Raw genomic sequence first — 16173 nt, forward strand, 5'->3', positions numbered from 1 at the left:
CTCAATTCTCACTGGTGACCTTAGCGACCTTGACCCTGTAGCCTCACTGCCACCGCAGCGGTCACAGAGGTAAACAGGGAGTGTTCAAATTCAGCAGGAGGGGCAGGCAGGTTTGGGCTGGCGTGCAGGCAGAACCTTCGATGGCTGAGACGGCTGCCGCTAGCCTCTGAGCCTCCTCCTCCGCAGCGTCCATGTAAACGCTCGCTCCTTGCCTGCCTCAATCGCCTCTCACGGCTGCTGTTGTTGGCTCACGCCACAGCCCCACCGGTGCAGCCTGATCCACAGCTAGACGCATACTACAGCTCTCTAAAACTCTGTGCTCCAAGGAAAACCAGATGGGGGAAGGGGCCGAGCCCCTAAATTCAAAGAATGGATACACGAGCTCACAACCTGGCAGGAGCAATCACTTAGCTATGTCGAACGGCTCCCGCCTACCTCCTGGCCCAGAGATATAAGGAACCCACTAACAGCATACCTTCTCTCCACAACTGACAACACAGACATCACCCCAGAGACACAGGAGGGGGCTGGTGTCCAGGAGGTACTACCCCACGGGATAGTTGATGGAATACAACCACTTACTACCCTCACATAGAGGTGAGCAACTGACAGTGGCAGTTAATCTGTATAGGAAGTGATAGGGACCTCCATTGCAGCGGATTCGACGATATTTGAGCTAAACCACTGTAGCATACGATCCCCGGATGTACGCCAGTTCACTACTGTTCTGCACTGTTCATGATTCAGAATGTAAATACACAATATATAATTATGAGCAAGTGATTTCAGACCCTTTACGATATGCAAGGCGGGGGGCATGTTCCCCTAGTTGAGGTGTATTTCGTAGAATGTATTTGTTACTGTTCTTGACTGCATAATACTGTAACACAGACAAACTTCAATAAAAAAAAAGTATTTAAAAAAAAAAGACTCCCTACCCTGCGGCAGCAAGGAACACAAGGCAGTGTAAGGTACCGACACCGCGCCTCAGCAGGGGCGGGTAGGGAAAGAAAAGGGTGTTCTTTTGTCCTGCCCCATTAGGTGGCATGGAGTAGGCGGTGCAGAAAACTCCTTGCACCGCCTACACAGCAGAAAAGATAATTGGACAAGCTACACAAAAGAAAAGAAAGGTGCAAAGCCACCATTGATGAAGATGAAGTGTGGCGAGCCGCACTGCTTAAAACAAATACATTAAAAAAAAAGTTAGGCGAGCGGCGCATAAGAAAAGAATGGCACGCGCACGCCAGTGTTGACGGTGAAGCATTTGGGTGTGTGTTTCCTTTTGTTATTCAGGGTATACTGAAAAGAAGGTAAATTTATTTCCAAGCGGTACAAGAAACACAGGTAAATGCTGACAAAACTTAGAATGGTAATGTATTATTGTGATCAGAGACCATTTATATACGTATAAAGACAAGATTTGCAACTTTACAAATCTAGCATTAGTGATATCCTGTGAAGGCATCCTTCAAGGTTAGTGGACAATCAGGCACAAGCAATGGCTCAAAAGGAGACCCCAGTCAAGAAAGTGAAGACAAACTCGTATCCCAATTATGCTTAATGAAGGGTCCAGACTTGGAGGTATTTATAAAGCCTTTCAGAAAGTGGAAAAAGAACCTGGGTAAAGAAAGGATGCAAAAGAAACCAAGTAGCCTTTCAAATGCTAATGCAAAACCATTCTTTAGCCACAGAGCAAAGAGAAGTATTGCAGGAAAATCTTAATTGGTTAGCATATGGCAGAAAACATTAATCTTAAAGTTCATTCTATCTTCTTGAATACATAGACTTTGTGGAAGGATGTGTGCCTGTGATCATATGTTCAGTCATTTCTGCCAGTAAAAAGTAGATGGTATTAGGTTTTCCTCTAAAACCTCCAAGGCGGACAGCGAGTGACTGCACACTAGAATTAATATTTTTGGCTTCTCCTCTCCAAGACAAATGGACTACAGCAGCTTCCAGCGAGAACAAAACAAACACTAAATCATAAATCTGAAGACCATGCGTTAATCACTCAATCCAGTTGAATCAGTGATAATATCCTTCAGCTAACCAATTTTGCTGCCCGGCACAAGCACAAGCATACGAAAATGGGAAGGTACTTTACCATTTATTGCCTTTGGGGCAATTCAACTGAACAAAAAACAAATTTCTTCTCCTGCTCGTTAGCAAACAGGTCTCCTGACAGAATGTAGACATAAGACTGGTGAGCCTATCCACTTTTATGTTGTTTTCACCTACTGCATAATTGGTGATCATACTGCTGCCCCCTTCCAGGAACAGGAACGGCTGGGCTATTAACTAAAAAGAACATTTTGGAACCTACACTGTCCCCCCCCCCCCCATTTATTTTGAAAACTGTGCACGGTTGTAGCGATGGCAATCAAGTTTTGGACTTAATGTTCTTCAACTAAGTGACAAAGCTCTTCAACAGGGTGCAGGGAAGATTAAGCCAATGTCTCTAAATTATTTATTGTTTCAGATACAAGACTACTGCCCACTCCAAAGTCGAAGACATTAGTCGCCATTATCATTACTTCAAGTAATTCCTGTTGAAAAGGTTTTGTTCGCTAGCATGCGCTAAGCTAACAAAAACGTCTGGTGTGTGGTTTCCAGGGTTTTTTTTGTTACAGAATCAGACAGACATCCTTAAGCAAGGCTCCCCTTACATCCTCAAATTTCACTATCCAAACAATGCATAGTCTCACTAGACTACCCACAACAGTGCAGGAAGGCCAGATTTCTGGAAGAAATATTTTTTAATCCTTCAAAGAAAAGCATGTGCATGGATGATCCATTATGTACAGGATGCGGACCCTATTCTTCTGTTTATGAAAAGCTCCTAACCATCTACTTAGCAGTTCTTCCAGCCCCACCAGGTAGTATTCAACACAGATGTAATCAACAAAAAACCCTGACTGGGGGATAGATAATACATTACTATGTTCACGGAGACACAGACACTGTAAAAGATCGCTTGAGTCTTGTAGGTGCGAGGAGGTTATCTCCGGAGATCCAGCTTATAAACAAACTGTCTAGGTCAGTGGTTTTTAATTTGTGGTCCATGTGGCTTGTGGGTGCCAGGGAGAAGAGGGGAAATGTCTAATCAAGGGGGTGCAGCTGTTTCGAAAATGTAATAATAGCAGATTGATATATACATAAATGTACATCTGTAAATTTCAAGGAATTTAAAATTGGAGGCTGAAACTTGAGTTGGTATGCTTTTCTCCATTCAGTGTAGTAGCGCAAGTACATCAAACGTAATCCAATAAGGACTCGTGGCCTGAAGCACTGGTATGCCCCAAAGAAAAGAGCATGCATTTGGAGCAAAAAAGGCAACGTGATATATTAATGTCTACCACATTAATTTGCCTTTTAGAAATAAAACATTTTGAAAAGCTCTAAACTACCCATTAAAAATACGATTTTCGTTTTTAGCATAGTTTTTGTTTGTACAGTAAATAAAACATTTTACCATTGTGTTTTTGTTTCATGTATACTTGTTTCCATATTGTTGTGCATTGTTGTGAGGTTCAAATCGTAGGAACTGAAACACTAGTAACTGCTAGTCCAAGCAGAGGATTTTATGAATCTCCTGCTTGCACAGCATTACATCTGGTGCTGAGGTGAGGCCAAGAGGTAATGTTGCAAACATATTATTCAGTCATTGGCCAAAGCCAGACCAAAAAGTAGGAAACTTTCAAACTCTCTTTAGAATTGTAGATGGAGTACATTAAAAATATATATATATATATATCCTGGAGATAAGACGGATATCTGCCAGCATCGAAAACGCAGTGCATTCAGAAATTGAACACGTGATCATTTTGACTTTTGTGTTGTGAGGAATTCCATTAAGAAGTGTAGATTTAATGGAGTCTGACTCGATTTGTGGGCAACAGAACTGACCTAGAGTGACAATTTTAGCACTTTTTAATTAGCATACTATTCTTCACAGCTAATTTATCAAAATGATTCTGTAGTGTGAGGGACAGGATTAGGTGTTTGGGAAGATGAACAGAAAACGGTTTTCTGGAATATATAGAGAAGTATCCAAACAATTATTTATCATATCTACTGGCCAGAGGTAAACTCAGTCCATATCTTGAGTAAGTTAGACCTCTAGAACAAGTCATTTAAGGGGAATTGTGGCCGAAAAGGGCCTGGGTAAATGTAGATTACGGTTGTCGACTCTTACCAGTTATTTTTCCTAGACAGGGACGATGATGGGGTATTGTTGTACCCAATTTGGTCATAATGTCTAGAGGTTCTAATCACACATGACTGCTGGTAAATAACATTAAAACTTTCTAAGGAAAAATAGACTTTTTGCCAAATAAAGGCCGCTCAGGAAAGAGCAAGTTAAGCAAGTGTGAACATTGTTAAAATTAGCATTTCAAACTGCATAACAATCTGTGGTGGTAGAGCGTTTTAATGCATTTCCTTCTGCTACACAACTCTTTATGCAATGTACAACCAAGTTTTCTTGCACAACTTATCCAGACTTCACGACTGTAACCTAGCTTCAACATCCACTGCATTTAAGCCCATGGGCAAAATGTGTTTGAATGAATCCATCCCATCGCTTCACAAATGGTTACTGAAAAGAGTCAAGCAAAACTGGTCTCTAGTTCTCTTGTTATTAAATCGAACACAACCTTCCCGAGGCAAATATTTTGTGCCATGTGCATCTGTAAAGGAGAAGATTACACAAATAACCAGAAGCATGAAATACACTAAAACGTCATAAAACCAACAGATGCCTCCGGCAGTACTGCAAAAAAAGGGGGAGGGGTGATGGACAGTAAGAGGTGCCCTTGACTGTGTCACTGATCTGTAACTCACATTGCAAACTAAAACAATTCTAGGCTCCATAGAAACAATGTAGAATAAATATAATAAAGGTCCTCAGATTGCCATGGATGTCAACTTAGAGAATAACAATTGTTACTGAAGAACTCCATCTAGGCATGCTGATGTATTATGTCTTGAACATATTCTATGGCAGACAGACCATACCTTTCCCCCTACTTTCTACATGTGTAATGTGTTATTTGTCAAGGCTGAATACGTATTCTGATTTTTTTTTAACTTTAAAGCTGTTAATAAATTTAAAAATAAAGTCAAAAAAGAGGTTGTATTCGTAAAAGGGAAGAGCAGGAAAGGTAAGAGCTAGAGACCCTTTAAAAGTTCATTCAACGAAAAGACTGTTTGCAACAGAAGGCAATGTCAGAGCACTCTTTGAACCTCAATCCTACAGTTTCCATTACATCTAAACTTGGATTTAGGGACTGTGAGAAAGTGGCTCTATATATATTGGACAATAAGGAAGTACAGTGTGTATACAGTCTACAAACCCCAAAGGTATAACAGAGGTTAAAGTCAGGACCGACCTTACTCTCCAAAGTGGTAGCTTGGTCGAGCAGTAAGGCAGTATCAGAGGGTAGTGCAAAGCACTTATTGGACCCACTCAGTCAGCATAAGATTTCACACACTCAAAGACTGAACTACAGGCCAATGGTTGTTATATCCAAAGATATAGTGGTTTTATTTTTAGAACCATCAGGCATAAAAATATACTTTGCTAGGTATGAATACTTTCATATAATTACTTTGCAAGGAAGCAATAAGGTATGTGAACACAATAGGTACAGGGGTTGCTGAAGGCAACACAAGTCTAGACACACTTTAGCATTGAGCTCAATGGATTATTATCATAAATATACAGTTGATTACAGCGTAGATTACTTTAGTAGTTCTGGGTCTAAATCCTAGATTCAGTCCTGGGGTCCAAGCTGAAACCAGATTAGCAAAAACGTTTTAGTTACTGTAATAAAGTTCCATGAATATAAAGCTGTTTTAAAAGTTCACACTTAGAAACTTTTCAATGTACATCTGACAATGTTATTCAATGGGAGAAAATTCAAGTTGCAGGTAAAGTACAATCGCGTTACTTTTGTAATCCAGCACTGGTCTCCTAGGGCCAGCACTGGGGTCTTAACTTAAAACAGGTAGGTAAATGCGTTTCAGTATTTCGTATGGTTTTTAAAGAATATATCAAGTTTTCAAAAGTAGACACTTAAAAGAAATTTCATAGAAAAGCAGACAATGGGTTCCTATGGAGAAAATACAGATTACTAGTAAACCCGGTAAGGATTACTTTTGCGGTTCAGTACTGGGCCGAAGGGTACAGTACTGACTTCTCCCCTGATCACAGGTGAGTACTTCGGAATTCGGCTGATTTTGTATGAATATTTTCAGTTTTCAAAACTTCACATTAGAAAATTTTCGAGTCAAAATTGATTAATGTTATCCAATGGCAGGTAAGTGAGTTACCGGTTTCCAGGTGAGTATTTGCTGGTGAAGTTCTGGTTCTGGGCATAGACTCAGGGGTCCCCCCAGGTCAGGTAGGTACAATTGGTTCAGCCCCAGCAGTACAGGGCTGGCCGGGTGCAGAGGTAGTTAGGCCCAATGATATCCAATGAGGTGAAGGGGGCCTTCGGTTGGTGGCTGCTGGCTAGCAGGCCACGCGGCTGTGGGAGCTGGGCTCCTGGTCACTGGCTCAGGGCAAGGGGGGGGAAGTAGGATAGGACAAAGGTGGCACAGTCATCGGCACTCGGGCGGCTGGGTGCAGGGTGCTTTTGAGCCGTTGGGCGCTTCAATGTTATCCAATGGGAACGGTCAAAAAGGAACAAAGACTACAGGCTAAGGGACAGAGACTCTCCAGGGGCGACCAGCATTTTGAGAGGCAAGGTGGGATCTTGGAGCACAGGTAGGTACCCCAAAGGGGGTCACAGGGGGCTGTAGGGCGCCGGGGTGTCTTTGGGTGTCGGAAAAGCTTCCCCTTGGCTGATCGCGGTTGGGGTGGCCCCTGCTTCTGAGTCTGCAGGTGTAGTCTGGTTCGTCGAGGAGGGTCTTTGGGCACTGGACTTTGGGTCCCAGTTGCCGGGGGGACGTCCTTGTGGTCTTGGTTCGGTTGGGCCCGGCCCAGGCTCGGCGGGTGCAGAGTGAGCTGGTCCAGAGCTTCCTGGCTGGCACCACGCTGGTTTTTGCAGCAGAGCCTCTGCTGATGGGAGTCCCAGTCTTTAAGAAGGTCAAGGAAGGCTGATCCTCTGGGTGTCCCAAGGTTGCTGTCCCCAGGAGTCGCCGGGATTAGGCAGGAGCAGGTTCCAGAATCGACAGGCCGGTAGGGATGGGGCCAAGGCTGTTGTTATCGTTCTGTTAGCAGCTGTACGGCAGGTCGTCTTCTTGATCTTTTTTCAGTTTGTATCGGGATCTGAGGAAGGAAGGTTCAGGGAGCCCCAAAATACTGAATTTAGGGGCATTGCAGGTAGGGCAAGGACAGGGACCTGTCCAGGGGTGAGTACACCCCCTAGCCTGCTCCTCTCCTGTGGGAGGGGGCAGGAGCCTAGCTGGGATTGAGCCGGGCTCCCCATCTTCAAGATGGCCGGAGCCCGGGGTCGTGCTTCAACTCGTCTACCCCACCTGAGGGGTGGGGTTGGCACTGGCTGGCACACCCCCCTTCCTGACGTAGTTTTTCCTGCCAGTCTTCCCGCCAGAGTGGGGGTTAGGACTGGTGGGGGCCAGTTGCTGGGTACAGCAAATGGTCTGGAGAAGCTCACAGAGGCGGCATGCCATTGAAGCTTCCTCCTGCCCATCCTGGGTGAGGAGTTCTAGCACCTCTCCCAGGATGTGCATTGTTGCAGGCCCAGGAGAGCGGGGGGCTCTCCACCCAGGGGTCCAGCAACATGTCTGCTGTGTGGCAGCCTCTGTAGCCACTCAGCCCAGACGTGGATTGTAGGTTAGGATTTCAGAGGGCATCTCTAAGATGCCCTCTGGTGCATTTTACATTAAATCCCACACTGGCATCAGTGCGGGTTTAATGTGCTGAGAAGTTTGGTACCAAACTTGTCAGTCTTTCAGTGTAGCCATTATGGTGCTGTGGAGTTCGTAATGACAACCTCCCAGCACCATATACTCTTAATGGCATCACTGCACTTACAGTGCCCAGGAATGGCCCTGGGTACTGTAGGGGCACAGGGCTCATGCGCCTGTGCCCACACCTCTGGCATAGGGCACCCAGCTAGAGGGGTGACTGAAGTATGCTAGGGCAGTGGGGTCTGTGGGCATGGCACACAGGGATGTGTGCAATGTCGACTCTTGGTTTAGTTCTGTACTTAGGCACTCAGCCTGCAAAGGCAGTGTGTGGGTGCCAGGGTACAGGGCACCTGAGGGTGGCACAATAAGTTCTGCAGCCCTCAGGGGTCTTCTCTGGTCCCCATGCCCTGGGTACCTAGGGCATCATTTACTAGGGGCGGACAGGTGGCCAGAGATGCCAATTGGGTTTTTAGTTTCAGTACAGTTTTAGGGAAGGAACACAGGCCCTGGGTACCTGGTTGGCAGGAACCCAGGGCACACTCAGTCAAAGCACATCAGCAGTTGAGAAAAAAAGTGGGGGCATACCAAGGCAAGAAAGATGGCACTTTCTCACGGGGACTGACTGTAAAAAAATCTTGTCTTGATGAATTTGAGCCGATCTAGTAGAGTGGGACATCATCATCAAGTAATGATTTATTTCAAGAGTATGTAGGCAAGACCGGCCTTGAGAAATTTAATTTAATTTACTATTATCTTATCCTCTATTATGAATTTCAAATTACTGGGTTTTTTTTTCCAAACGTTTTCCTAGTTAAACCAGGTGGGGATGTATCTCAGACCCAGCAACCATACCTTGGTTGTACTTAACTGAGAGGAATGCCACAGTAAACAATGCACGTGGCCACCTCTTGTGCTCCTTTTTCATTGAAACAGGATGAAAACACTTACTAGAACTTCAAAACATCTGCTCCTGATCAGCAGAATGATCTACCAGACAATGTAACTGAAGCAATGTAAGCACCGGCCTTAGCCTTATGTTCACAGTGGATAGTGCAAGGTCATGTTGCAAAAAATTCTAAAGTTCACGAAGTATACCACAACCTAAAGTAGAGTTCCCTGGGACGAAAAGTACTGGAATTCATAATAAGCTTTTCAGAAACTCTTCAGATGAGAGTCAGAAAAAAACAAAGCCTAACCTAAGCTTTAATCTGTCCAGGTACACCCCAGCAGTAGTTTGTATCTCATCCCCCGTGGTATTTAAAATCCAAATCCTCCATGACACCTGAAATAAGGTCTAGAGCATCTAAAACGTCTGATGTACCACTGCACGTGCATATCAAAGGAGCATATTAAGGAAGATCTCAAAGATACTTATTCTTGGAACAGGTTAGAAAAAAAGTATGCCCTCAAAAGACTAACTGCCAGCTGTACAATCTGTCCCAAACCCATTCAGATCTACAGAAATTCAGAAATGCAGACCACTGAAGCACAAGTGTCTGTACCAAATGACCTCTGGAACAAACAGAAAGATCAGTGATGGGTGACAGATTAAGGGATACAATGCCTTAGCCTGCCACCTTTGATTTTCATGGGCACTAATGAGGCAGACCTATGTGGAAATGTATGGTTGCCACAAAAGTCGAAATTGGAACCAAGTTCCACAAACCACAACACTAAGTTGAATTAAGGGCACAGAATGCCAGACAAGGCTTCCATTGACACTAGGCTGAGGCTCCGATTTCAGTCCAAAATGACTCCACTCAAGGAAAGGCCTCTTCCTGAACAATCTGGTCCCCAGGATCCAGTCCTGCAGTGGCATCACCGTCCACTTGATCATCATACTGGGGTGAGGACCATAATGACTCAAACAGCCAAGTCACAGGACTGCAGGACACGAGTCAGATGGTCCGCTGAGTCTCTTGCGGATTTATTTTTCTGCCAAGCCTTTCTCTCCATCTCACACTGCCTCTCCATCATAGAAGTTGCATTTTACACAACGATGTATTGACAGGTGTTCTTCCATAGTTTTGCGCATTAAAACAATGGTACCATGAGATACACCTTCATGTACCATGGGTTCTGACAAATATAAAATGATAGTTGCAAAAGCCTGTGTCACCTTCAAGTATGAAAGCATAATTGTAGCAATATCTATGGACTCAGCCAGTAAGCTGTGAACAGCAGGCATGGAACACAAATCCAATGAAAGAGCCACTGTATACCATGAGATCAGCAAAGTTGCTCCATCTCTTGCACTGAGGCCTCCATCAGAGTGTATAACAGTCTTGTAGTCATCACTGCCCATAATGGGATTCAAACTGACAGGAATGAACCATCCAAACAGTGTACCAACACTACAGAGAGATGAAAACAGTTTCGGGAAGTGGAGCAAAAGCTGAAAGTCAAAAAACACAGATCCATCCCCCAAAGCAACCAGACGGGGTGCTGGGTACAGATACCGGTGGCAAGCTTGGATGCGTAGCCTTTTACTGGCTACCTTCCATTGTTCTAAGGCAAAAGTATACCTGCCAGAAAGCAAACACATCAATGTATACAATTAAGTGTTGCGCTGAGGTAGTGGTAATATCAAATCAAATATGGCCCAGTCCTCTTGGAAGGGTACAATTTTTATTTAACTAACAAACGTTCGTTTTCAAAGCAAAAAGACTTAAAGCTTGGCAGTCAGGCAGCTGATTAATAGAAATTTGCTGCAGGAAGGAAAACACCACAGGGGGAACAAAACAGGTCAAAGTGGTAAAAATGTTTAAATGTGAGAAAACTGAAAGGAAAAAATAAACATACTTCTTTCCAAACTCTTCGACAAATACAACAACAGGTCCATTTTCAGCGCTCACTTCCTGAATATGAGCATCATATAATTTCCCACCAGTTTCCAGGCGCACCTGTAAAACAACAAGGAGTAAGAAAAGAGGCAACTAGTAAAATGGCATTCAAAACAATCAGAAACATCACTTATTGCGGATCCCGTTATGCTCAGTCTTATTTAATTTCATGCAAACTGATCCTGATAATCATATATAAAAGGTTGCTCTGGAAAGACCTTATTCTTCGGCAGTGGATCAGCGTCGCTCCACTCACTGCGATCCGCTGGCTACTTAAACACCACATATGGTATTTTTAGCTCTAAGTCACATACTACAATTATTCTTTCTCCTGTGTGGGTCTCCCAGTTCATTTCCTTTAGGGCGTGGCTTCTTCGAACCAAAGTGGGGCCATGTAACTGAAGTGCACATGTCTGGCTGGACAGGAGTCTGTTTGTGTCCACCATGACATGCGCAGTGCAGGCCTTCACTATTCTACACTGTCAGTGAGCCATGACTGTAGACACACAGACCGCATGGCTCCTGTGGAGCGTCGGAATGACATGCCCTGTCAAATCCCTGCTCTGCTCTCTTACTCGTTACTATCATAAATCGGATGAGAGCAGTGTCTGGATTGGCTGGTAGAACATCTACATTGGCCCGGCATGCACCTGGGCAGGTACACCAACTGGGGTGCAGGAGGCGGACAGAAAATGGTTACTTGCTGGTCAAGTACAATATTTGACTTTCAATTTTAAGAAGTGTTTAAAGTGTCATTATATATTGTGTGCAAGACTTCAAGCTGCTTAATCTGTGCATTCAAAGCAATTTAAATGTGTTAATTCGGCTGTGTGCTGGCAGTAAATGAAACACCTCATTAGCTACCGGCTACATTTTCTGAAGTTGCATGACGAGCGTGAAGGGGAGGCTGCATGGCACGCGGGTCACCTACAAACTGATGCTCGTTCATTAGGAGCACAAGTCATGTGAACAAATGGCCTGCCTTGTCTTTGTGTCTAGTCTTGTGAACCCCCTTTACCTCAAAATGTATCCCTTTTTTAGCATACGGTAAACACCGGGTCACACTTGTGGCATTTGATTATAGTGGGAGTAAAACGCTGGGTTGGAGGGACTTTCAGGAGTCAATTGAATGACAAACCATTGAAAACACCCTGGGAGTGACAGCAAAGAGATTTGAGACGTGTTGTACGCCAATGCTGCTTGAAGATGACTAATGGGCCTCTTAAATGCAAGCAACATTTAAATTACTAAAAATAACTTGAAAAAGCAGCCAGAAGACAAGTCCTAGCATCTAGAGGATTGCTGATTCTTGCCATGCGTGCCAACATTGAACAGCATTCTAACCGTAAGTTACTTAAAGCAGCAGTGATCTCTAATGCTGATCGCTTCACCTTGTACTTCTATAGCTCTTAAAACACCTGAAGAGATGGTGAAACGCATTATAGTACCGGCAGCCGCTCTGCTGAATGTGCGCTTTGAGGTAAGCCCAAATTAAGCTCACCTCCCACCACTCGGTCACTTTCAAGCTTGACTTGGTGACTGCCTGACCTTTCTTTCGACACATACTCTATCCACTTCCACGTGACTGCCTGCAGCCTTTGAATTGTATACTACAGTTCCGGTCTTCCTGCTCCCCGGGGGCCAGCCCGTTTACATGCACCACAGCACCCCATGTTTAACTATTAATCTGCAACTATTCTTTCCCTCCGCTTTCTGGGCATAGGAGTTTTTAGTGTTTTCTTTTCTGCAGTTCCCCAAGTTAGTTATTTACATTGGGTAATCTGATCAGTCCTTTCTCGATTGTTACTCATGTTCTCAGTGGGCAATCTATAGAACGTGTGGGCCAGAGCTGGTGCAGGGGTTTAAATTGCAAAATTATGTCGTAATTGGCACATCATTTTAATGTTGATTGTTTTATTTATGTTTGATGTGTTAAATGAACACCACCAATTACATAAAATGTTTTGCTTTAAAATTATTGTCGCAAAAGCCTGTATACCAAACTGGTGTATTTGCGTTTTTTGCAATAAAAATCACCTTCCAAACATCAGATATTAAATGAAAATTGGTCTGGGGTCCTCTGAGCACGTGCAGAGGCCTTTACTCTCTTAGTATTATTTCCTTACTGCTTCCTTATTGATTTTCAAGCAAATTCTTTAGCAAAAAGTTGTTTCAAAGGGTACCATTTGGCCCTCTAGTCTTCGAAATTAACTGAATAAATTATGGAAGTTGGGCTCAGTCGATTCACTTTCTAAAATCAAACTGGCCACCAACTTTACACCTCACCACTTTTAAAAGTCACCAGCCGCCACTGCTGTGCACCACCTGAACGAACACACCGAAAGAGTAACAGTACTCACTTTACACTTGTCCCCGACTGAATACTGCATTCCAGCAGCTATGGAAAAATCGCGCCTCTGCTGCTCTGTAAACAGCAACAAGGGGACAGTAAATAAAAGATTAGACCGCTCGTAGAGGTGTCTTCCTTTGAAACAAGCATGTCAGTACTGTGCTCTCCACATCTCACAAACAATACAAGGACATCCATTACTCACCCCGTTTCACCTTAAGCCAAACATCATATTCCAGGTTCCTGTAAAGTGCTGGGTTAAGAGATCGAAGAACTTTTCGCGGCAAGAAAAGATAGGCGGGACTTCCACTGCCGTGACTCTGTCGCAGCAAGGGGAGAAAAAACAGATTCAAACCATTAAAGTGCGTCACACTCAGCTCACACGCTGTCAATGCCAGGTGTACATTATTTTCACACGCGTGACCGCTTCTCTGTCTTCCGTATGTATAACTACTAAGCCCAAAAATCTAAGATAGATAACGGGATGTGGCCACTGGACTTAGGAGGTTCTGCGGCAGCTTCGTTTCGGCAAAAGTACACAGAATATTTAACACTAAAGCAACAATCATAATAACGTACATGCATTTTCAGGTGCACTTTTACCGTGTAAAGAGCAAATGAACTATGTACACAGTTGCCAGGTTGCTTCGTGTTAGCAAAACAACAAGTTTCCGCTGAGGGCTTTCATCTGATGCCCTGGTGTTTTCTGGGAGCTGTAGTTTTGGTTCACTTCAACAGGCCCCATTCGCCGAAACAAATGATAAAAGAAAAGAACATGGTGCTCTGTCGACGCGAGAGGACACGGTAGCCCTGAAGTTCTACCAGTCCAGGATTATTAGGGAACACTTTAAAAAGATTAACTCGTTTTGTTAAAAGCTTTTGAAAGTTAAATATAAATTCAAAAAATATTACAGCATCGAATCACACGGTAAATGTCTGTACAAAGGAATCCAGTACAAACACTAAATGTATAATTTTCAAATACCTGGTTCGCTGCGGGAGACTTAAACCCATTCATGTTGCCCACAACAGCGTTTTTAGTCCTATGAAGGAAAACGAAATGGAAACTTTGCGTTACAATCCACAAAGAAAGACCCAAACACAAAAAATAGCATTTTGTCCAAAACACCCGAATCAAACTAACACCACATTTGAACACGTTTTCATCGTGATTCTTAAAAATCACAGCAGAAGGGACTGTGGAATCGTAACGTGCTTTTACGAAAACTGCTATTTACGGCTTTGCCATCATCCTAACAATTTTCAGAGCCCGGGTATACGTTTTCTGCTGATAAACAGCAATAAACTGGTCTGAACAAACAGAGGAGAAAAGCCAAACTGGGCCATTCGATTCCACCACGGCGTCACTGCCCACCCACTTTCATCAAGCCTCATAACCTGCACCTGAGGCTAAGGCGCCACTTCCCATTCTCCATGGTAACCGGTCCTCCCCTTCCTAGCTTCAGACAGGGAGCTGCCAGCTCACAGCCGGATAGGCGCAGTGGTGGTCTCAAGATCTAAGGCCCTGCAGGTGTGAGATGGGAGCCATTTAGAAGACTATATGACTTGTTAGAAGGTAAACAAGGCTTGAGACTCCAGAATGTCCAGGAGTGTTCCTGACAAGGTGGTGCTGGCTGCACGTGGAGGGGCGGGTGACTGCATGCTGTGTGCTACCTTCAGCCGTCCCGGTTTATTAATCTTTGCATTCAGCGATTTACGATTTAATTCCTAAACCGCCCAGCTTGCAAAGAGCTGTTTTGCAAAAACTCAAGACTGGCTAAAGGTGTTCAGCATGACACGAGGTTGATTGATGGTTGTGACACCAATGAGACTGCGTGAGCGTCCTGCATCCCAGAGGAGTAACTTATATGTAAATATATCCCGCCACCGTGCAAATCAGCCAAATCCTCTCCAGCTACTAATCTACCCGATAACGAGTTTGACGGAGATTCTTCCTGAGATAGGAAAGTTTACTGCAAAAATAAATACCTACAAATAAATATTATATCTACCCCGTATTCTCCCGGACTTTCAATTGATGCCATTACAACTCTCAGTAGGTCTAGTACAGGCAACCTTTCATTTGACACAGTCACAGGAACAACAAAACTACAAGCACCAAAATGCAAATGGAAAAGTGAGTAGCTGAACTACTCTAAAGGGGTAAACGAAGATAGCCATATTACTCTGGGGCGTAACGCAGGCCCAGGCGTTGCGAGGGGGATGGGGGCACGGATTCCAAGATTTATGAGAGAGATGGGGGATTCAGGGGCCCCTCAGCACATTCTGCAAGGGGGCCCATCATTTTGTGTTACGCCACTGAAAGTTGTGGTAAGATTGAAATATATTGTACATACTTAAAGCTTTATTGTAAGGATGCACCCTACCATCTCACAAACTAACAGAGGAATTGTTTATTGAGAGAAAATGGAGAAATCATTATTTTGACCCATAGAAACTGTGAAAGAGCACGCGAAGTTATTTTCGTTTAAGCCCTTCCCACACCTGCAAGGCTGCAAGGCTTCCGTGGGGGGGGGGGGGGGGGGGGGCGCTTTAGCATTCCAAGCTTGTAAGTTCACCACAGTATCAAAGCCATGGCATATCGCGGTTAAAGACATGTCGTGGGTGAAGCGACCAAAGCCATTTTCTGCTCGAAATTTCTTTTCTGCTGAATGGATCAATGCCACCCTCATGTGTCTATTAGATGTATTGCAGGTAAGCCATGCATTTCGCACCTCCAAATAATGTTTTACAATGTTTTGGTCCAGTGAGGATAAGTTGCTGCAATATGTATGTGCCTTCTGCCACAGAAGATATATGTATATGCGCATGCTAGAGTCCTCAACAGCGAATTTTGAGAAACCTCCCAAATACAACTAACTTTACTATCGCAGTCAAGGTTTTCCATGCAGACAGGGGCCAGTTATGGGATATACCCAATAGGTAAGTTCACAGCCATCTGTAATTCAGTGCTCCCCAACCCTACTATGCCCTCTGGTACTCAGACCACAGTTTTAGAATATAGTGGAAATTACATCAAACAATTACAAGGACTCAACCAACAATACCACCACAACAATGAAATGAAACATGACAACAGAATAA

The 16173-nt window shown here is 44.0% G+C and overlaps 1 protein-coding gene across 1 annotated transcript in view; it reads right to left on the bottom strand.

Annotated features, from left to right (window-relative positions):
* The window catches only part of OTUD4 (OTU deubiquitinase 4), a 577225-nt gene that overhangs the window by 329848 nt on the left and 231204 nt on the right, over positions 1 to 16173 (bottom strand). Inside the window, exons 8-11 of the mRNA XM_086962254.1 lie at positions 14054 to 14111; positions 13274 to 13388; positions 13079 to 13143; positions 10678 to 10778 (exon numbers count right to left, since the gene is read on the bottom strand). Coding sequence (XP_086818380.1) covers positions 10678 to 10778; positions 13079 to 13143; positions 13274 to 13388; positions 14054 to 14111 — 339 coding nt within the window. The remainder of the gene's footprint in view (positions 1 to 10677; positions 10779 to 13078; positions 13144 to 13273; positions 13389 to 14053; positions 14112 to 16173) is intronic.

The sequence above is a fragment of the Lissotriton vulgaris genome, chromosome 3_1 (genome assembly GCF_964263255.1).
Source record: "Lissotriton vulgaris chromosome 3_1, aLisVul1.2, whole genome shotgun sequence".
NCBI lineage: Eukaryota > Metazoa > Chordata > Amphibia > Caudata > Salamandridae > Lissotriton > Lissotriton vulgaris.